The sequence below is a fragment of the Oratosquilla oratoria genome, chromosome 1 (genome assembly GCF_046742065.1).
Source record: "Oratosquilla oratoria isolate Oo_2021 chromosome 1, ASM4674206v1, whole genome shotgun sequence".
Lineage (NCBI taxonomy): Eukaryota > Metazoa > Arthropoda > Malacostraca > Stomatopoda > Squillidae > Oratosquilla > Oratosquilla oratoria.
This window is the reverse complement of record NC_134777.1, coordinates 33681571-33703861: the sequence shown is the minus strand read 5'-3', so window position 1 is coordinate 33703861 and position 22291 is coordinate 33681571. Positions and strand designations below refer to the sequence as shown.

At 38.9% G+C, this 22291-nt stretch overlaps 1 protein-coding gene across 1 annotated transcript; it reads right to left on the bottom strand.

The window, feature by feature from the left end:
* Nucleotides 1-4320: 4320 nt before the first annotated feature.
* Nucleotides 4321-22281, bottom strand: LOC143027768 (uncharacterized). The gene is made up of 8 exons (XM_076189300.1): nucleotides 22209-22281; nucleotides 19734-19997; nucleotides 16976-17107; nucleotides 7595-7684; nucleotides 6789-6947; nucleotides 5811-5929; nucleotides 4689-4792; nucleotides 4321-4330 (listed from the first exon to the last, which is right to left on the bottom strand). Exons 1-8 carry the CDS (start codon nucleotides 22279-22281, stop codon nucleotides 4321-4323), a joined length of 951 nt encoding a protein of 316 aa, XP_076045415.1.
* Nucleotides 22282-22291: the final 10 nt, after the last annotated feature.

The window sequence follows — 22291 nt, the reverse complement described above, 5'->3', positions numbered from 1 at the left end:
TGTTCGTTCCTTGAATAATTGCTGCTTCTATACACTTCCTGCGAATTTTGTCTGGTTCCCGTATCAGCAGCTCTGCATTCTTCCAGTCCATAAGATGGTTTTTCTTGTTTCTATTTGTCACACATGCATTGGTGGTGACATCATGCCTGACGTCGTAACGGTGTTCACGTATTCGTGTATTCAGGTCGCGTGACGTTTCTCCGATGTAAACTTTATCACATCCTGAACACGGAATACGATAAACACCGGCTTTGGTGCCCGGTGTCTGGTTGTTGTGTGTTTTCTCTCCCATTTCTCTCCCAGTTACCTCCTTTCCCCTTATTTAATCTCAAGCATTTGTATCTCAACTTGTACTTGAAAAAGCTGTAATAAGCGAAACGTCGTACAAATAAAGGCTCCGTCCTCATATGGTGTTTAATTCGTCAATCGTGTCGGCAACTGGCACTTTCAAGGATACTTCAAATTGGCCGCAAAGGTGTAATGGTGGTAAAATTAAAGATATCATACATAATTATATGGTTAATGATATAAGGATCAAGGTACACACTTCAACTTGGCCGCATAGACATATTTACACATCATGAGTTACATTTTGACTTTCGCTAATAATACACTGACATTCCATAACTAAGAAATCTATAACGAAATTATACGGCCGGCCAAATATCAAACACAACCTCAATGTCTAGCGGGGGGGGGGGGGGGCAACAGCCAGACCACCCACCCACCCCATATTTCTTTCTGAATCCTTCCCATCGCCTTATATATCTTTCTCTCTCCCTCAACCTTTCCTATATTCCTCTCTCTCTCTCTCTCTCTCTTTCTCTCTCTCTCTCTCTCTCTCTCTCTCTCTCTCTCTTTCTCTCTCTCTCTCTCTCCCTCTCCCCCCACGCCCGCTATCTTTCTCTGACTCTCCCCCCTCCCCGCCATATATCATACTTCCCCCTTCCGTCATAAACATATCTATCTCACTCTCCCCCCGCCCCCGTCATTTATATCTCTCTCACTCTTCCCCCCCGTCATGTATATCTCTCTTTCACTCCCCTCTTCTCATCATATTCCTCTCTCAGTCTCCCCCACCATAACCTCATCATCGGTAAAAATTGCTCTTTTTCGTATGCTATCCTAGCGTGTAAATCTTCTGTGCTTACATTTACCGGCTACGAGAAAACGTGTTGTCATTGGCTGGAACCCCATGACAAGCTATGTTTTCAATGGTTGAAACAATATTAAATGATGTGTGTGGAGATTGGTTATAATGAACTCCACGACATACAGGATCATGGGTATAATGTCCGAAACAGGTTTTTGAGTATAGATTGTAACGGACCTTGTAGCCACATTGTAAAATTTGAAGTTGAAAACTAGTTACAATCTCCTCGACCTTGAAAGTTATAATGAGGTTTGAGTATCCACCGCCAGTTACAGCGAACCTGAGTCATAATGACATTCTAAAATAGAAATATTTTTACGTAAAGTCATGATGATCCAACTTCGTGAATTATCTGTATAACAAATGCATTTTAAAGTGCAAATATATTTCGTAACTATCGCGCTCCCAGTTGGCAGCGTTTGGCATCTACTTTTGACGTCAGAACCCTTGATTCTTCCAACCAAAAGGGTATATGTTCTTCGGGTCTGGGAGCCCAGGCATTCAGAAGAAAACTAAAAAACGTAGAGACTGAACAACTTCATACTAGGCTTAATGACCCCCTTATGGGTCGATAGCCTAAAAAAACAAAAAAAACAGGCGTGGTAGGAAATGTGGATCGTGGCTGTGCAGATCCCGCTGTGGCTCAGCAGGATACTACTCGGCAAGCAGCCGTTGGGGAGGTTAAACATTTGGGAAAGAAATAGCAGAAATAAAAGAAGGTATTTATTGAGTAAAGGCTGCTTCACACTCGTCCGATTCTCGCCAACCGTTTTAGATTTTATTAACCAGAAGAAGAATTTAGTAACAATGTTCTAGACTTCCCTAAGAATATTTCAATATTGTGTCTAACTTATATAAAAAGTTTATCCTCTCTAACTTTGCCATTCAGTTTCTTAGTATATGACGCAAAGGTAATTTGACATTTGGATATTCAAAAAACAGAAGGTTGTAACCGAAATAGTTTCTATTCAAACGAACTCAAATGGGTGACGGGAATCGGCCCAATGTGAAGTGGCTTTAAGTCAACCAAATTTGAACAACTTCACGTAAGTTATGATCTCGCCCTCAACAACCTATTACTGCCCTCCTTGAATAAGGTGGCAAGACGTATGCCTTGAATAAGGTGGCAAGACGTATGCCAGTATCAGGTCACAGCATTGATCATAGACTGGCAGGTGTTTGAGCTCTGAGCTCTTATCCGGGAAGAGCTGTCGATCACATGGCCAGCACGAGATCTAAGGCTCTGATGAAGCATTTATTTTCCCAGATGAAAGCTCAGACTTCATACAGTTCTGTCACGGTGACCTTTTGGCACATAACTTACACACAGACCTTCGCATTAGGGAGACATCTTACAGGATTAGTATTTTTTCCACACCATGAGTGCGGCGTGAACTCGGTACTATGGTGTGGGATCAAGAGATGCTAACCACTACAAAATTTATTGTGTGTGTGTGTGTGTGTGTGTGTGTGTGTGTGTGTGTGTGTGTGTGTGTGTGTGTGTGTGTGTGTGTGTGTGTGTGTGTGTGTGTGTGTGTGTGCGCGCGCGCGCCGGCGAGCGCACTAATGTTCTATTTTTCCCCTACGCTTATGTACAATTAGTATAATATATGCCTTCACAATAATAGATGGTTGTATAAATATATTTATAACAGATAACAGAAAACAGAACAAATCAAACTTAACAAGTTCTAAAAATGCAGGGACAGTTGGAGAGAAATAGTGAGGATTTACAAAACTGATCAATCATAGATGGTCACAATTCATACTATAAACCAATTCATGAACGCAAGAGCGTTCAAGAGGTCACCACAATTTCTGAATCATGCTGATATTTCTCATCGTCAACCTCTGACTTGCAGAGGACACAAGACAGAAGCCTTCTCTTCCGTTCTTCCTTCCTCTCGTCGCGATCCTTCCATCCTGCCTCATATAATCAGCAAATTTTTTTAATTTCTCACATTCGAATTCATCACTCTAAATGCACACATTTCATCTTTCTCCGAGTCCTCAAACGAGGTGAAATCCTCAGCAGGTGACGGCCTGTCGGTAACCCAGTTTGAAGCCATGGTTGTTCTCGCTTTGGTCCTCGTTGCCGTTAGTTCGGACGTACAGGATGAAGGGTTTATGCGTACCTGCAGGGGGGAAATGAAACTTGTTTCAGGAGGTGGCATGTTTCGAATATTATACGCGGCAGCCTGTCGCGTCAATTTACTCGGTCGCTGGGATTGTCTAAAGGCATATGAAAATTCAGAGCTGCCGCCTTGCATCTTATAATGGATTAAAAATGCAAAGCAAATTGTAAATAAAACCTTTCGGTACATAACGAGTCGAGTGCAGAAAAAATAAAGCAAAGAAATAAACAAACTCAGAGAGATGCATATAGGCGCCATATTGCTTTAGGGTTGAACTAAATGAGATTGTTTCTACGTCCTTGCAACTTGAGGATGTCATTTCTCATCTGATTGCTATTCAGTGTGGTGATATTATTATTTCTGATATTATTTTCCCTCAAAATATTGGAAACCCTCTGAGTTTACATTTCTCTTTAGGGAAATAACTAAAAATGCTTTAGGAGGTTTTCGTATGATTTGTTTCTGATATTTGGCAGGGTAAATGTGACGTCAGGCTTCTGTTGTAGCACGTGTCTACTAGCGTTAAACTCCTAACCCATCACATATACATACTAGTACCTCATTTCTATAAAGAAAAAGATAAGAAACAGATAACTAGTATGAATCCCTCGAAGCCAGCACTCAATATTGTTTATTGTTAGACTGAGAACGGAAATGGTTAGAAAGAAACTAGAAACTTCGAAATAAATTAGTACATTATTTTGTGTATGACATGGTTGTTCGACAATTGCGGTTATGACGAGTGACAGTAATATTAAGATATTCTATAATAGACTGGGTAAAGCGAATCTGGTATAATGCCCCTAATATGTAATACACGTAATACTATATGTTGGGTATCATCTTTGTGGATCAGCTCGAATGAGAGTGGAAGCAGTTTACAACAGACGATATACTTCCTTACTTTTGACTGGATTCGGGAAACCAAGACCGCAATACCGTTCGGCGACCTGGGTCGTTCCCGTACTCGTCTTGAACTCTCCACCGGGAATTACCACATGATCAGTGGTGCAATCATTTATCGTCGTCGCATCAACCGTACCTGCAAAAAAACAAAAGCATGTTAGCATAATTATACCTAATTAACTTTAATGAAACAATGACTGTGTAAGGTAAAATAATCGGGATTGGTAATTTGCAAAATGTCAAGCCAAATATCTACAGAAGACATGACGTTCAATCTTGTGACTCGCATTATAATCATTCCAGTGAGGGAACAGGATTACAGGCCACTAGAACAGTCACCAAAGCAGGGTAATCGTACAGTTTAAGGTCATTTACTTCCATTCTTGCTGAAGTCAGTGAACCATTCAGTCATCTGGCTAGTTCAGAGAAGCATTTTCTCCATTTTAACAAACAAAGGCATGGGCAGGCTGTCGAAGACCAGAGTCAGGACCTACACTTGGAAGCCTTTTTCTGTTTTCTGTTTTCTCTGATGTACGCATACTATACTGAAGACCTTGGCTTTTTTCCGAGCTCTTTTGACCTTGTACCTTCTCACTTCCTTTAACACAAACATTTAAAGTATTTCAAGACATCCTTGCTCTCACTATTCCCTACCACCCTTCTCCGTCACAGTATTGTTACTCTCCTCCTGCTTAACCACATCCTTCCATTTTTATATCCTCGCTCCACGACTAGCCTATCTCCACTCAAAAAAGAACGACGCTGATCACTTTTAACTTCCACTTTCCCTTGGTTATACTATTTTGAATATTTCCCTTAGGACTTCTATGACCTCGCCTCTTCGGGGGCGATATTGTCCCCAAGGACTAGTTATTACTAACGAAATTATCAATACTGTCCCCCAACACTCACCCCTTGCTCTTCTTACGGTGATACCATCTATACTCGATACACTCGATCACTCTACCCTCGATCCCTTTCGTTCTCCACTTTTATTAATGCTTTTGCAAATAACTTGTTGTCATACTTAGTATTATTTTCACCTATATACATAATTTTACGCAAACTTGTGTTTAACTTCAATAACCAATTTTGAGAGCATTGCCCTAGTTTTTCTAAATTTCCTTAAATATTTAGTTCATATGAGTGATCTTTGGCTGTTCCGCACAGCTTCATACCATCAATGATTTTGGAGGCAATAGATTTAAAGTCCATAGTCAATGACACTAATTTATGTTATGAACATAAGTGGTCTTGGAACGGAACCTTGAGGAACTCCACTCTCGTCATCTCTCCAAAGGAGGTTCTTCCATTAAGAACCAGCTTAGCAAACTATTCTTTATTCCATGTGAGTCGAGTTTTGTTAGCACTCTCCCATGCATGGTAGTATGAAAACTCTTTTCAAAATCCATATACTGTATATCAAAGTCACATTATCCCTTTTGTCGTAATTTAAAATAAATGTACTCTAAAATTCTATAAAGTTAATCGTGAGAGAGCACTTAGTCTGAAATCGTGTAGCTATCATTTATTAGACAGTTGCTTTCTGAGTAGCATTTTGTAGCATTTCTAATCTTTGTTTACATCTATTTTCATACGATCAAGGTCAAGCTTACTGACGTATAGTTTTGTAGATTCTGCTTATTGTCATTTTTGAATGTGGGAGTAACATCTGGTAATTTCCATTCTATAGGTACATCCCCTTCTCTCCGATGCATATTCTTACCCTTGTATCCTATGTACAAAGGATTACAAAGGATTACAAAGGCGGAGCATGCCAACAGGAGACCTTTTGGTCCATATCTAGGTCGCATGCGAAAATCCTAATAATGCTAATAAATAAATAGATAAACTTATAATAATGTAAGTATCAAATAGAATACATAAATAAACGCATAGGCACAGTCAAACAACAAACAAACAGGTAAATAGTAAATAATAATAATAAATTGACATATAACTAATAATAAATGAGAATCAAACAGACAAATGATAACAAAACAAAAATATGTATATAAAATATATAATGATAATTACAGCATCTAGCTTAGGTGTTTATCAAAATGATTTTTAAAGCTTCGAACTGAACTACATTGCACTGCCTCTGCAGGAAGTTTATTCCATTCATTAACTACACGGTTGGCAAAGTTGTTTCTACCCACTTCCAAATTGAATCTATTACCGGACAGTTTGAGACCATTGTTTCTTGTCTGATTCTCATTCAATGTGAAAATTTGGTCACTTTTGATGTTGTCAATTCCTTTTAGAATTTTAAAGACCTGTATCAAGTTGTTAATGAGTGATGGACTTTTGAAGTCAAAAGATCGCGCAATCAGTCCTAGAATCTTATTTGCTTTCTCAGAGGCTGAAATACACTGCTTGGATGATTAGAGATCGTTACTAATAATTACGCCGAGATCTTTTTCACTATCCACTTTTGTTAACGAATTTCCAAATAACTTGTAATCGTACTTACTGTTATTTTTACCTGTGTGCATTACCTTGCATTTACTTGTGTACCTTTTTCTAACATTCCACCATAATTACCTTCCCTTTCCTTCTTTGCAACTAAAGCCGCCGTGAAGGGGACTTACCTACAAGATCAGGATCAACACCGACGGTGGTGCCGGTGAGCAAAAAGGCATTTTCTTTAGCCTCAGGGTCTGGGAACCACTGGATACCACAGTATCCTGCCGCTGGTTCAATACATATGGAGTAGTCATGATTGGCCAGCTGATGGGTTCCAGGTGTGTCTATGAGAGAGAAAACCAGGGAGAAAGACCATTGTTCTTTTAACTCATGTCATAATATTGCGAAACCTTCAGCAACGTTATTTTCAAACCCATCTTCATCAGACTCAAAGACGTGCTTAGTTGATGAAGTGGCCATTGAGGGGTAGGTGTCTATTATCATTTTTTTTTTTTATTAGAAACTGTAAAATGATGTCATCAAACTAACGTCTTTCGGGCAAACTAAATACAAATGTAAGATTTTTTATTCATGTCATTTGTAAGTATATGTATCTATAAATACATACTTATATCTATACAGACAATATATATATATACATATATATATATATATATATATATATATACATATATATGCATCTATATATATATACATATATATATATGTTTTCATATATATGTGTGTATGTGTATACACATATATGTATATATATATATATATATATATATATATATATACATATATATATGTGTGTGTGTGTGTGTGTGTGTGTGTGTGTGTGTGTGTGTGTGTGTGTGTGTGTGTGTGTGTGTGTGTGTGTGTGTGTGTGTGTGTGTGTGTGTGTGTGTGTGTGTGTGTGTGTGTGTGCAAACGTGTGTCTATAGGACCATCTACTGCGAGTAGACACGAAATTCCCATGCTAACTTACTGTCGGCAGCTTTAGGCGACGTTGTTTGGTAATTGAAGCTGCTTACGGTGCCGGAGGTCGTGGTGAAGTACTGCAGGCATCCAGTCGGTGCTGTAAAGAAAAAGGATAACAGTGATCACTAGATAAAGTGGGAACTTCTGCTGAAACTAAACACCGAAAAAGATTTGGATGTAATTATCTTAAACGACTTGTCCTATGATAAACAGATAAACAAAATTGTCGGAGAATCCTACAACTTACTAAAATCAATAAAAGTGGCGTCTACATATTTGGATGAAGAAATTATTAAAAAAATATTGGTCACACTGATAAGGCCTAGACTACGACATTGTGGACACCCAGTACCAAAAATAATATAAAGAAAATAGAAAGAATCCAGAGAGCAACCACAAAATTGGCACCTGCACTTGCAAACTTGTCATATGAGGAGAGATTGGCTAAACTGGAGTTACCGACTCTGGAGCAAAGAATAGAGAGAGGTGACCTACTGACCATCTACAGAATCATGAAGGTGCACAGAAATACTCGATAGAGAGGACTTGTTAAACTGGGACAAGAGAAGCACAAGAGGACATGGAAAAAAAAATAGCTATAGAAGAGATATGAAGAAAAACAGTTTTCCACATAGAGTGGTAGACACTTGGAACAAACTGGACAATGAAATAGTGTACGCAAAAACCATTCATGAGTTTAAGAGCAAACTAGACACTGCGAGATACAAAGGTGGGACACCATGAGCGTAGCTCCTAGGGTTGCCAACCGTCCTTTATTTCAAAGGACAGTCCTTCATTCAGCACTATTTGTCCTTGTCCTTTATTGAGATTTGAAATGACACTAGTTGTCCTTTATTTTGAAATCGGTGTGACTGGTAGTTCAATCCTACTCTTGAGATGTGATGATTACAAAAGCGTTTACTTCTTGTAAGAGTGCAGACTGTCAACTCCGCATTCTGCACAATACCAGACGCACACAGCGGCAGACCGCAGTCCAGGGTGTAAAATTAACCTCATTTTATGTATAACTAAAATTTTCATAAAAAAAAGACACCAATTTTGGGAAAACCAGAAAATCGTAAAGTATGTTACTAAATATGAGAACCACCACCAAGAAAAAAGAAAAGGAAAATAATAGAGAAAGAAATGAGGTGCCATTCAACGCTTGGAAAGGCAATACTTCCGCCTATCAACTGAACTCACGAAGAACCAAAACAAATATGGCGTATTATACAACAATGTAATGATGACACCCTTCACAAAATCGAGCCGTAATGTGTTATAAATACCAGAAGAGCAGTGAAATCTATGTGAGAAAACTTTTATTAGCAGTGCCAATATTTCATGTTAACAGATATTTGGAAAAACAGAAAAGATTTCGATGAAATTCAACATTCGGCATATTATCAAACATAAGCTTCGTAGGCCATTCATTTCCCAAAGTTTCAGAAATTTGTAGAAGTAGTAGAACACTTGAAGCTATAAGGAAAGCTTAGATTAAAGATGGATGAACTTCTTTTTGATGAAGTAGTATTATTCAAAGAAACTTCAACACTATCAAAAGCTCTGAACTCTTCATAAGCTCAACAATAACCAGAAAGTGGTATTTTGTTTTGAAATCTATGGACTTTAATTGTATCAATGTTGTCAAAATAGTTTCTTTTGTACAATCGATTCCTGGAACATCATCTTATTGTGAGAGAGTTTTTAGTTTAATGTCATCTAAATGGAACTGATGCTCTGTTGAATTAAGAACGAACTTCTCATACATTTTAACATAAAAGAAAGTTATTTGGAATTCGCTAAAAACAGCAAAGATGATACAAATTTTCTGAAGGCAGCAAAAAGCCAGGGCAAATATAGTTCTAAAGATTAGAATCCTTTGATCAAGGTACAATAAATGTCTTCTCATTCTTGTTTTTATATTTTCATTTAGGTAAGAGAAATGTGATTTTGAACTGCATTTAATATAGGCATCTATTATGATCTATAGCCACTTAAATAAATATCAATAAAGATTTTATGTCCTTTATTGTAGCTTAACAGAGTTGGCAACCCTAGTAGCTCCCCTTCCAGCAAAATACAAATAGGTAAATACAACTAGGTAAATACAACTAGGTAAATACACACACACACACACGCACACACACACACACACACACACACACACACACACACACACACACACACACACACATACACACACACACACACACACACACACACACACACACTTACACACACGTCGATCGAAGTGACAGCGAAGTTTGGAACTTCAGTAAAAAATTAAATTTTTGTCGATCTCAACGACGAGGGAGTACCTTTGTTGTATTAGTAGAGAAGGGGAAAAATCGTGGTGTAGTGGGAAGGTGAAGAAAAAGGAGAAAGGGAGGGATTACTGAGGAAAGTGGAAAGAAATGAGGAAGGAGACGAACGGGCTCCCCCGGACGTCAGAAGAAATGTCAACAAGAGGGCTGCAGACGACGCAGGTGAAGTCGAAAATATCAGTAAAGGCACAAAAATTAGAAATATAGATAAGAACAACACAATAGAAAGTGGAGATAATAGCTTCCATTGATTTAATTAGCAAGTCTATTGGAAAAACTAGAGAAAATGATCGAACACTGTGAGCTTAGGTTCAGCCTACTTACACGGATTACGCAAAGAGTTGATAAATTGGAAGAACTAAAGAAGGAGAACCAAAACCTAAATAAAGAAATAGAAGAATTAAAAAGACAGTCAAAAGAAGTAAAAGATGAGAATGAAGAATTAAAGAGGAATGATAAAGAGAATAAAGAGTCCATAGAAAAAGAAGCACAGGGTTGGAGAAAACTCCAAGAGAACAACAAAATTGTATTTAGAGATATAGTGACATAACAGATGAAAGAACAAACTAAGGACACAGTTATTAAAGTGATGAGAAAGGATAACATAGTAAGAGACTTAGCAGACAAAAACAAATGTATAATTATATTAGGGATGGAAGAGAAGCATAATCCAAATAGGACTACAAGAGTAAAGGAGGAGAATGAAAAGGGAAACAAGATATTAGAAGTAGTTCAAGAGGATGAACAAGAAACAGGGAAAGAAATTGAAGAAATATATTGAATAGGGAAATACAATACAGATAAGACCAGATCAATTATGATTAGATTCAAGTCACAAACGACAGCAGAGCATATCTTAGCAAAAACAGGGAAATTAGCAAAAAGTTATCAGTATAAACAGGTATGGATAAAAAGAAAAATGAATAAAGAGGAGAGGATGAGAAAACAAAAAGACTAGAAGCTAAGGAAAAAAAAACGAGAAAAGAACGGAGTGAGACATAGAGAAATTCTATTGGAGAATAGTGAATATGAAAGTGAGGAAATGGTTCATAGCAGAGGAAAACAGAAGGGAAACAGAAAACACAATGGAAGTAGTAGAAAATTAAAAGTGTCTTACACAAATATAGATGGCTTAATAACAGGCTTGAACGTATTGAATGATTACCTGAAGGAAAAAGTACCGGACATAATGGGAATTATAGAGACAAAATTGAAAGGTCCACTACCACCCAACAGTGTAGGACATGGTGCATATAATTATTGGATTAGAAACAGAGAGGTAAAACAAAGGGGTGGAGTTATGTTCCTGACTAAAAAGGATATAAATGTGAGGAATGTCACATATGGAAAGAATGGAGTAGAGATGATTATGATGGAAGTGGAGGACAGGGATAGGAAGAGCAGGAAGTTTGTAGTAAATTATGTGCCTCCTAAAACGGCTTCGTGGGAAGAGAGAACACAAAAATATGTTAGAAGACACAAGGATAACACTAAATAAGATAATGGAAGATGGAGGGAGAATAGTTATAATGGGTGACTTTAATTGTAGAGAAATCTACCGGGAAGAGATGGCAGTGAAGGGTGGAGACGACCTATGGGGAAATGTACTACTTGATATGATTATACAACATACAATGACGCAATGGATACAAGAGAATACTAGGTATAGAAATGAGGAAGAACTATCGAGACTGGACCTAATAATCACATCAGAACCCGAAATAGTGGACAAGATTGAATATAAGACACCAATAAGTAAAAGTGACCACATATTGGTTGAACTGGAACTAAACGAGGAAAAATACATGGAAAAAAAAACGAATATAGAAAGGGAAGATTGATGTATGGAAAAACAACTTTTGATCAAATAAGAGAATTCTTTTAAAAAACAGACTGGGAAAGGATACAAAAGAAGGAAACAACAGTGGAAGAGAAATGGAATATTTTTACAAAAAGTTATAAAATAAAAAAGAGTAGAAAGTATGTCCCAAGACAAAAACAAGAAAAAGGATATGTAAAGTGTTGGTACAACAGAAGACGTAGGGAGTTAAAAGACAAAAGGGATAAAGCTTGGATAAAATGGAAAAAAGACAAAAGACCTGAAAAATGGAAAATATATACTAGCTATAGAAATGTGTGTAGAGAAGAAAAGAGAAAATACGAAAAAGATGTCATAGAAAAATGTAAAGATCAACCAAAACTATTTTACAGATTTGTAAACAACAAACTGAAAAACAAACAAGAATTAGAGAAACTACGACAAGGAGGAGTTGAATACACAGAGGAAATAGAAATGGCAGAAATTATGAACAAGCATTTTAAATCGGTGTTTACGAGGGAGAACATACAACCTAGAGATATCGAGTGGGAGGAGAAAGTCCCCCCTATGAAAGAGATAGAAGTAACAAGGAATGAAATAATGAATCACTTGAGTAATCTCGATGTCAGAAAATCGCATGGACCAGATGAAATGGCGCAAACTTGATTTTGAAAGAATGCAGGAATGAACTAAAAGACAAAATACATAGTCTAACAAGCAGCTCATTGAAAGAAGTAAAAGTTCCAGAAGATTGGAAAAGAGCAAATATAGTACCAATATATAAAGGGGGAAACAAAGAAGACCTTACTAACTATAGACCGGTCTCTCTTACAAGTACGATAGCTAAAAATTGTGAAAGAATGATCAAAATTAGATGGGTAGGGCATTTGGGAAAAACAACGTACTTAATCCAAGGCAATTTGGATTTAGACATGGACGATCATGAGTCACAAACTTAATGTGTCTCTATTCAAGGCTAATAGATGTAATACAAGAAAGAGATGGATGGGCTGATTGCGCATTTCTAGACCTGAAAAAAGCTTTTGATAATGTGCCACATAAGAAATTGCTAAAGAAATTAGAAAATACAGGAGGAATACAGGGTAAACTGCTGAAGTGGATGGAAGACTTCTTGCATGAAAGAAAAATGAGAGTGGTGAGAAGAGACAAACACTCTAATTGGAATGAAGTGATTAGTGGAGTTCCACAAGGAACAGTTCTGGCCCCAATAATGTTTGCTATATATATTGATAATATGGATAAAGGAATTGAAAGTTATTTGAGTTTCTTTGCGGACGATGCAAAATTGTTGAAAAAGTGAGCACTGTAGAAGATTGTGAGTCGTTGCAGAGTGATCTCAATAAAGTATGGGAATGGAGTAGGAAGTAGGAAATGGAATTCAATATTAAGAATTGTAGTATAATGGAATTTGGAAGAAGCAAAAATAGAATAATGGGATCATATAAACTGGGAGAGGATGAAATTGAAAAAGTAGAAAATGAGAAGGACCTGGGAGTCATTATTATGAATAATATGTCCCCTGAGAAACATATAAAAAAAAAATTGAGAAACTTATAATTCCATAAGAACAATCAAAGTGGCATCTACATACCTGGATGAAGAAATGGTGAAGAAAATACTAGTCACTTTGTTAAGACCAAGATTGGAGTATGCAGTGACGACGTGGTCACCAAGTGCAAAAAAATGTATAACAAAACTTGAAAGAATACAAAGAGCAATTACGAAATTGGCATCAACACTCTCAGGACTATCATATAAAGAGAGACTAGCAAAACTTGAGCTACAGACATTAGAACAAAGAAGAGAGGAGACTTGATAACTATTCATAGAAACTATTAATAGAGAGAACTAATAAAATGGGATAGTAGAGATACAAGAAGACACGGAAAGAAAACCAAGAAAGACAGTCATAGAAGAGACCTGATGAAAAGAACAAGATATGCCAACATGTTTGCTGATGACGCAAAAACTATAAAAAGCGTGAAATACTAGGACTGCAGACTGTTGCAAAAAATCCAGGTAGTGTTTTTGCATGGAGCCAAGAATGGGAAATTAAATTCAATACCAAAAAATGTAAAGTATTGCAAATGGGCAATAGCGGTAAAAGATAAGCCTTAAACTATTCCTTGTAAGTGAACCCATTACAAAAGTAAAAAAGGAGAAAGACTTGGGAGTCTTGATAAAAGACATCCTGCCACGTGACAGACATATCAACAGGATTTTGGGAGAGATATACGGACTACTGCAGATGATTAAAGTGGATTTTCACTATGTGGATGAAGCTATGATGAAAAAACTCCTCGAATCCCTAATCCGTTCAAGACTAAAATATGCGTCAGTAGTATGGTCCCCACACAGAGTGAAGGATATAAGCGAGATGGAGAGAATACAAAAATGTAGCAACCAAACTGGTCCTTATCCTGGCAGGTAAACTATATGAGGAATGAGCAATAGTAATGGGCCTGCCAACTTTGAAAGATTGAAGAGAAAGAGGTGATATGATTACAACTTTCAGGTCACTAAAAGGGATAGATTGTATTGGCAGAGGAGATCTCCTGATTAAAGATGGGAGAAGAGGTCATGGGAACAAATTAAGAAAGACCATATGTCTAATGGATGGGAAATAATAGTTTTCCATATAGATGCATGAATATTTGGAATAGCTTAATTTAGGAGGTGATATAGCTCAGCTCGAACAATACATTAATTCATAGCTAAGCATGATAATTGGAAATCAAGGATATAGATTAGTTTAGGACTGTACACGAATTTGAGGCTACGTACTGTGACAAAATTGGATAGTTAGAGACGGTGTCTAACGAGCGTTGCTCTTTTTCTGTATACTACAATTAGGTAAATATAATTAGGTAAACAAACACGCACACACACACACACACACACACACACACACACACACACACACACACACACACACACACACACACACACACACACACACACACACACACACACACACACACACACACACATCATAGAACCAATTAATTACTGGTCAGATGAACCCAGGCCTACTGGTGAGGTCTTCGTGCCTTGCTATGGTCCTGTAATCAAGTGAAGAAGCTCCACTCCCGTTCTCCCTTAGTCCCCGACGTAAGTTTGGGGTGGGGTGGGGGGTTGTTGTTCTTCATAGGACCCGAAATGGCTAAGGAACATTTGTTGTCAGCCGATGCAAAGTAGCTCAAAACAACAAATTTTTCGTAACTAAATAACTACAGTGGAGTACCCCGAGAAGCAACATTCTCATTTATGTTATTCAATCTCTTCACAAATGATCTCCGAACACCAGATCTATAGCATGACACCAAAGCATTTACATATGCATATGAAATCATGATAATAACCTAGCATAGCAACTATAAAATATGAGCAAAAACACCCTAGCTCACTTAGGCAAACTCAGGGATGACGAGCGGTGTTGAGTCCGAGTGGTGGTAGATGAGCTGGTACTTTCATTCTGAGAAGGTCACAAGAACTTCTCACCATTCTGAAAAACTCCCGCCCCTCAGGGACGCTAGCTTCGTTAGTACACCAATATAGCCGTATTTGAGACAATCACCCTCATTTACCAACATATCTACCACCACCTTAACTCAACACCACTTGTCATCCCTGAAGACATTCTTCGAGAACTCCTCGTAGTTTGCACCATAGAAGCTCCCTTTTACGACCTAGATAGGAAGATGTGTGTGCAAGTAGAAGGCGAAGTTATGAGATCCTTCCTGGACCTCTCTTAGTTAACTTTAAAACTGGAACCATCAAAGAAAAGATTTTCAACAGCCACACCAATATGCAGCCCTCCATCTAGGCCAATTACATCGATGATATTTTCATCAACGTAAAAGATACCCAAGAAGTTGTTCACCTCTCTCAAATGTTTAGAGAATAAATCCTTTAATTCCACTTTCGAACTAGAAAGCAACAACAATGCCCTTACGTTTCTTGACATCCTCCTCTGCACATCTTAATGCTTAATGACCGAAGTCTTTCAAAAGGACACCAACCTCGGCTTTTGCTTCAACGGCAACTGTGAGTGCCCTGAACGCTATAAATGCAGCGTCACCCTTGCAATGATTAACAGAACTTTTCACCACTGTAGCACCTGGACCGCTATCAACAATATACTACAACAAATCTCAGATCTGCTAGAAAACAACGGCGACCAACAACATTCAATCATCACCACCTCCAGAAGGACGCCATCTAGAAATACATGGAATGCAAACACACCACCCTCATCAGAACAACACCAAACGAGAACACTAGAACTATCTACAAAGACCACGATCCCCTTCGACTCAAGGTGGTCGAAGTAGTAAACATAAGCATGGAGAAACCGTCTATCAACAATGTGGGGGACACCAAGAATGATACGGATGGACGAGGTGGGGTCCTTGGGTCAAAGGGGAGTGTCTGTTGAGTAGGGAAGGGAGAGAGATAGAGGTAGGTGTAAGAGGAGAATGATTGTGAATGGACGATGAATTGACGCGGCTTGAAAGGATTTCTTCTTTTCTTCTCTAATTACTCAATTACTCATGAGTGGAAGAGAGAGGGTAATGAAGTAGTGGGGATAAACCGGAGTCATCTGTCGGGCCCTACTGTGGAGGTATTGCTCCATTCCTTCTGACCTGGGCAGTAGACCAGCGAGGGAAGGGTGTGGGTCGTCAGAGATGACCTTTCACCCAAAAGGAGCTAACATAAAAGGAAATGGTGTTGAATGGGTGAAGGGTAGTTGCATGCTTTGGATGGCTACTTCACTTATAAAGGGAAATAAACCTTTATGTGTGTGTTTATATATGTATTCATATATACACGTGTGTGTGTGTGTGTGTGTGTGTGTGTGTGTGTGTGTGTGTGTGTGTGTGTGTGTGTGTGTGTGTGTGTGTGTGTGTGTGTGTGTGTGTGTGTGTGTGTGTGTGTGTGTGTGTGTGTGTGTGTGTGTGTGTGTGTGTGTGTGTGTGTGTGTGTGTGTGTGTGTGTGTGTGTGTGTGTGTGTGTGTGTGTGTGTGTGTGTGTGTGTGTGTGTGTGTGTGTGCTTTGCTGGCCACGGTAGGAAAGGTTCTTGCCCGAGTCATGCTCGCAAGACTGGCTAATCACATAGCAGAAACTTTCATACCATGTCGTTCTTTCTCTTTACAAGATCACGGGTTTTCCTGGGCGATCTTAGAGTAAACGATTTCAGTACTAGTCAATCCTGACTCACCTCGATTCCGAGAGTTGCATGGAATCTGCGCTATCTTGATGTTCCACGACCGATCGGCACCGGCAGCCGCAGCTCCAGCACGGTCCACTTGGACTTTAATGGCACCTCCACTGGGATCCAGGTCAACGTACACTGAAAATTAAAGAGAATGTATGCATACGGGTGGCTGAAAGCAGTGGGTTCGAATCCTGCATGCGACTGTTATAAAAGTTATCAGATTAATGTCGCTGTCACTAGCGAATTTCTCTCATATATATATATATATATATATATATATATATATATATATATATATATATATATATATATAAGTCTAAATAAAAATATTCTAAAAAAAAAACGCTGTGGAAGTCGGGGACAGGTGGTATTACGGTGACACTTTGTCCTAAAAATATTCTTGAAAAAGCGCTTGGGTAAGTCGGGGTCAGGTGGTATTCTTCTTCTTCTTCTTCTTCTTCTTCTTCTTCTTCTTCTTCTTCTTCTTCTTCTTCTTCTTCTTCTTCTTCTTCACGTTCTTCTTCTTCTTCTTCTTCTTCTTCTTCTTCTTCTTCTTCTTCTTCTTCTTCTTCTTCTTCTTCTTCTTCGCGTTCCTCTTCTTCTTCTTCTTCTTCTTCTTCTTCTTCTTCTTCTTCTTCTTCTTCTTCTTCTTCTTCTTCTTCTTCTTCTTCTTCCTCGCGTTCTTCTTCGCGTTCTTCTTCGCGTTCTTCTTCGCATTCTTCTTCGCGTTCTTCTTCGCGTTCTTCTTCGCGTTCTTCTTCGCTTTCTTCTTCGCGTTCTTCTTCCTCGCGTTCTTCTTCGCGTTCTTCTTCGCATTCTACTTCGTGTTCTTCTTCGCGTTCTTCTTCGCGTTCTTCTTCCTCGCGTTCTTCTTCGCATTCTTCTTCGCGTTCTTCTTCGCGTTCTTCTTCGCGTTTTTCTTCGTGCTGGGGATCCCGTGTTGGGGTTCCGCCCCGAGGACGAGGCCGAAGGGGAAAACGAGGGATTAGAGCGCGGAAAGCTGCGGCCGTAGGCCGCTATTTGCGTAGCCAAGCCCCCGGCGAAGCCGAGGAGGGCGAAGCCCACGGCTTGTATATATATATATATATATATATAGATATATATATATATATATATATATATATGTATATATATATATATATATATATATATATATGTGTGTGTGTGTGTGTGTGTGTGTGTGTGTGTGTGTGTGTGTGTGTGTGTGTGTGTGTGTGTGTGTGTGTGTGTGTGTGTGTGTGTGTGTGTGTGTGTACAGAGCTAGGCGTTTTCCTCTGCGTGTTCCTAAGTGCATTCCTCTGTGCGTTCCATTGAGACTATTTCTAAAACCAACGTAGTATATGAGCCTAAGTGTTTAATCGAGGACTGTGCAACTCGTAATTCAAACTACATTGGACATACCAGATGTAGTCTTAGTAGAATTTTTTTAATGCATTTACAAAATGGAGCTATCAAACATCACATGAAAAAAATTCATAGCCAAATACTCACCCGTGAGAGTTTAGTTAAAAACACTAAGATAATTACAAGTAGCAGAGACCCACGAAAACTCGAGCTTTTAGAAGCAATGTATAAAAGAGAATATAACCCCATTATAAACATCCAATGTAATATGATTTCAAGCATTAACTTACAGTATACAATAATTCTCTCTCCCGTATGGCGAACCCCTCCATCCCTCTACCCCAACCAACCCCTCCGCCTCCACCCCACCCTCCCATACCGACGCTGTCAAGACAGGTCAAATTTGCCCTCTCCCTCCCTCCTCTCACCCATTCCCTCCATCTTCCCCTCCAACCAACCCCGCGCCTCCACCCCACCCTCCCATACCGACGCTGTCAAGAGAGGCCAAATTTGCCCTCTCCCTCCCTCCTCTCACCCACTCCCTCCATCTCCCCCACCTCTGTCCCTCACGCTCCTTCCCTCCACTCCTTCAACCCCCCCCCAAAGACCGTTAGGCTGTAGCCTCGGCTCCACTATATAAGCTAAAGGTACACACTCCCATATGTCATTTCTTTAATTTGTAAGTATTGTTCCCCAGCAGTTCATTTATCTGTACATTTAAATTATTTGATTTATTGTAATCTTTTATGCTTATTTTCTGTATTTGTAAAATTTTGTAACTTCATATGTTCCAGATTTTTCCAGATGCCTCTATGCAGAAGGAACGTTGATAATTAAATGTATTATTTTGGTGAACTGGTATTTGCCCACTCCCAAATGGCCGAATCCTTGTTAGGAAAATTAAAAATACATATAAAAAGATTAAGAACTGTCAGAATGCTATCGATTTTAACAACACATGCTTACAGGAAAATCATATCCCATACTTTTCAAATACATATATATATATATATCCATATATATATATCCCTATACATATATATATATATCCATATATATATATATATATATCCATACATATATATACATATATATATATATATATATACATATATATATGTATACATATATATATATATATATATATATATATATATATATATAAATATATATATATATATATATATAATACACGTGTGTGTGTATGTATGACCTCACTTGACATGAAGTAGGATTTCCTTCATCAAGCCTATTTGGCCAATCAAATGTGTACTGTACGTACACTAACAGTCTGAGAAACTAATTCTTGGCCTATCAGTGTTCAAAACCCACGATGTGTTTGGTATTCATGACAAGATACATTGACGAGCAATCTCTATCCTAAACTAGTGCAGGAACCAAACGCGCGGTGACTTACTGTGTTGGTTGGCATTGGCGCCACAAATCATGGGCACATTCGAAGTCCCACCCGTCACGGTCAGGAAGTCGGTCGCGCAGAGGCCGTTGGCGTCGGGGCCGTTCACGTTCATAGGAACCAGGTCCAGACGGAGCTGGCAAATATTGTTGGACGACCGGACGACGGTGTGAGTGCAGGTGCCTGTCTTGGTGTCTGGCGAAGGGTAGCCGGGGCTCACGAAGTAAGTGTTATTTCGGTTTGAGGAGCTGCCACAAGAGCTTTTCACTGCGAAAAGTAAAGATATTAGTATTATTTCATTCAGCGATAATCATCGTTGTTGTCGGAGGTGTCGTTTCTTTTCTATTTCGCTATTTCTTAGGGATACTGGTTCAGTATTCGGCAGTGGACCACTGAGACAAGAACGGTCCAAATAATTTTAAGCACATGGTGAGGCATATATCCACCCACTTTTTCCATAACTAAAGATTACAAAGAAACTGATTACAAATACTCTTGCTGCCGTTTTCATTATATATCATACAGAATATGAAAATGTGGCATTCTTTTTCTGCCGGCATTAGTAACTGCGATACTCACGAAGACAGCAGGCCCCGAATCCGTTGGAACAGATGCCGGATTTCTTCCCGCCAAGTGTCACGCACTCATCAGGGGGAAGACACGTTCCCTTCGTGTTGGTTGCGTCTTTGGTCGTGCATTCCGTGGGATCGACTTGGATGACGAAGAACACTGCAGTGGAGGACAAGAAATGAAAGGAAGTGGGATGTGACGTCTCCTGGTTTAGGCTACAAATTGAAAATATACGTGAAGATAAGCTCGTCTCCACTGAATAAACTCAGGGACATGTAACCTCGTTCTTTTATGTGTGGAGTATATATTATATTTATCCCCCACAACTTCAGCTCCGATTCTTTGGGCAGAATAACTATTTTATTATATCTAATGACTTCACTAACACCTTATAGTTTGCCGCATTGATGGTACTTATTTTTAGTTCAGAGGGGAGTACAAAGACGGATCGCTAACATGAAAATTCTTCAGTATATCTGTCTTGTTATATCTTACATTTTGCTAGGTCATTAAAAGTTTTATATAGATCTTAAAAAAAAAAAAAATAAGCGTTCTTATAACATTTACGCTCACCAATACAGTGACTAATGTATGTAAGATAGATGAGTGGTATGGTGGTGAGGTAAACACAGGGAACTGTTGGAGATTTATTACTAACGTTTCGTCCTCACCAGGACTTCTTGAGAGTACATACAGAGAATACTGCATATGTAGCGAATGTTTTCTCATGGAAGAAATAGGGTATATCTTTTAAAGTTTTCACCAAACTCTGTTACCAGGAAGGGCTATTACACCGATTAAAGGAAAATAATTTAAAAATAGCAAAAAGAAGCATAAGGAACAGAGAAGATGTGACCAAAGTTGACAGCAGTGAATATCAATCCGTGTCCAACTCGAGACACACAGGTGAGATGGGACATCTGCTCACCAGAGCCGGTATTAAAATCGCACTCAGCACGGGGAAAAAATCATGATCGACCAAGAAGAAAATATTATTCATAAAACACCGTGTGGAAGCTGCCATATGAGTTATTACGGAGAAACCAGCAGAGGAAATAAGAAGTGGACAAATGAGTACAAAAACGGTGTCAGAGCTTACTGAACTTCCAACTCACTAGTGTTCCACCTTGACAGTCATGGCCACTTTCCGGACTGGGATGGAATAGAAGTGCTCCAAAAAAGGACTCGCAGAGAAACTGAGAAAAATAGTTGAAGCAGTGTACATCGCTTCCCATCCAAGTAACAACCATCGAGATGGGTTAATTAAATTAGTGCGAACGCTGAGCTGCTTGGTACTTCGCGAAGCTGAACGGAAGGATGGGAGGAATGAGGTCAACTGCTGAGGAACGGGGCAATCTTCGGCTGATACATAAGTTGTTGATATTCCTGTGATTATATGTACTCTGAAGAAGTTCTGGTGAGGACGAAAAGTCAGTAATAGATATCCAATAGTCCCCTGTGTTTACCTCACCACCATACCACAGTGATTAATACAAATTTCGACATACTCTATTTAAAACCAAGTGAAAAATGGCACGGGGGGCACTTTTTCAGCAATACTGGATAACCTGACAGGAATGAGCGTCATTTATGGCAGGTAGCTCTAGTCAGATTACCAGAAAAGTCATAACCAGGTTTACCAATCCAAAGACAATTAATGTAACTCGCTTTTACACGTACATGTAGGTTTATTTAATAAAACCTATAAAACCATGTGCCAAATTAATTTCACTTATTTCAACTACTTTGCTTTTAAGGCTCTGGTTGCCCTTTCAGTTGGCTGAACACCAAATTCCTTGCAGTGTGCACAGAGAGGATAGAATCCAACAACCAAAGTGAGATCATCGTTACATCCCACAGACGACTTGGATAAGGACGAATGTCATCGTGGTGGAGCACAATAGATACCTTTAGATGGGTCGCCGGGTGTTTTCAATATCACACAATGCACTAGAGCAGTGCTACTCAAAGTGGTGGCCATGCTAAGGAAT

Coding starts and splice junctions, on each gene's coding strand:
- LOC143027768 (XM_076189300.1), bottom strand. CDS start 22,281: ATGGCCACCACTTTGAGTAGCACTGCTCTAGTGCATTGTGTGATATTG. Junction 19,998..22,208: donor ACCCGGCGACCCATCTAAAG/GTATCTATTGTG, acceptor TACTTTTCGCAG/TGAAAAGCTCTTGTGGCAGC. Junction 5,930..6,788: donor TGTTGATCCTGATCTTGTAG/GTAAGTCCCCTT, acceptor CTTTGTACATAG/GATACAAGGGTAAGAATATG.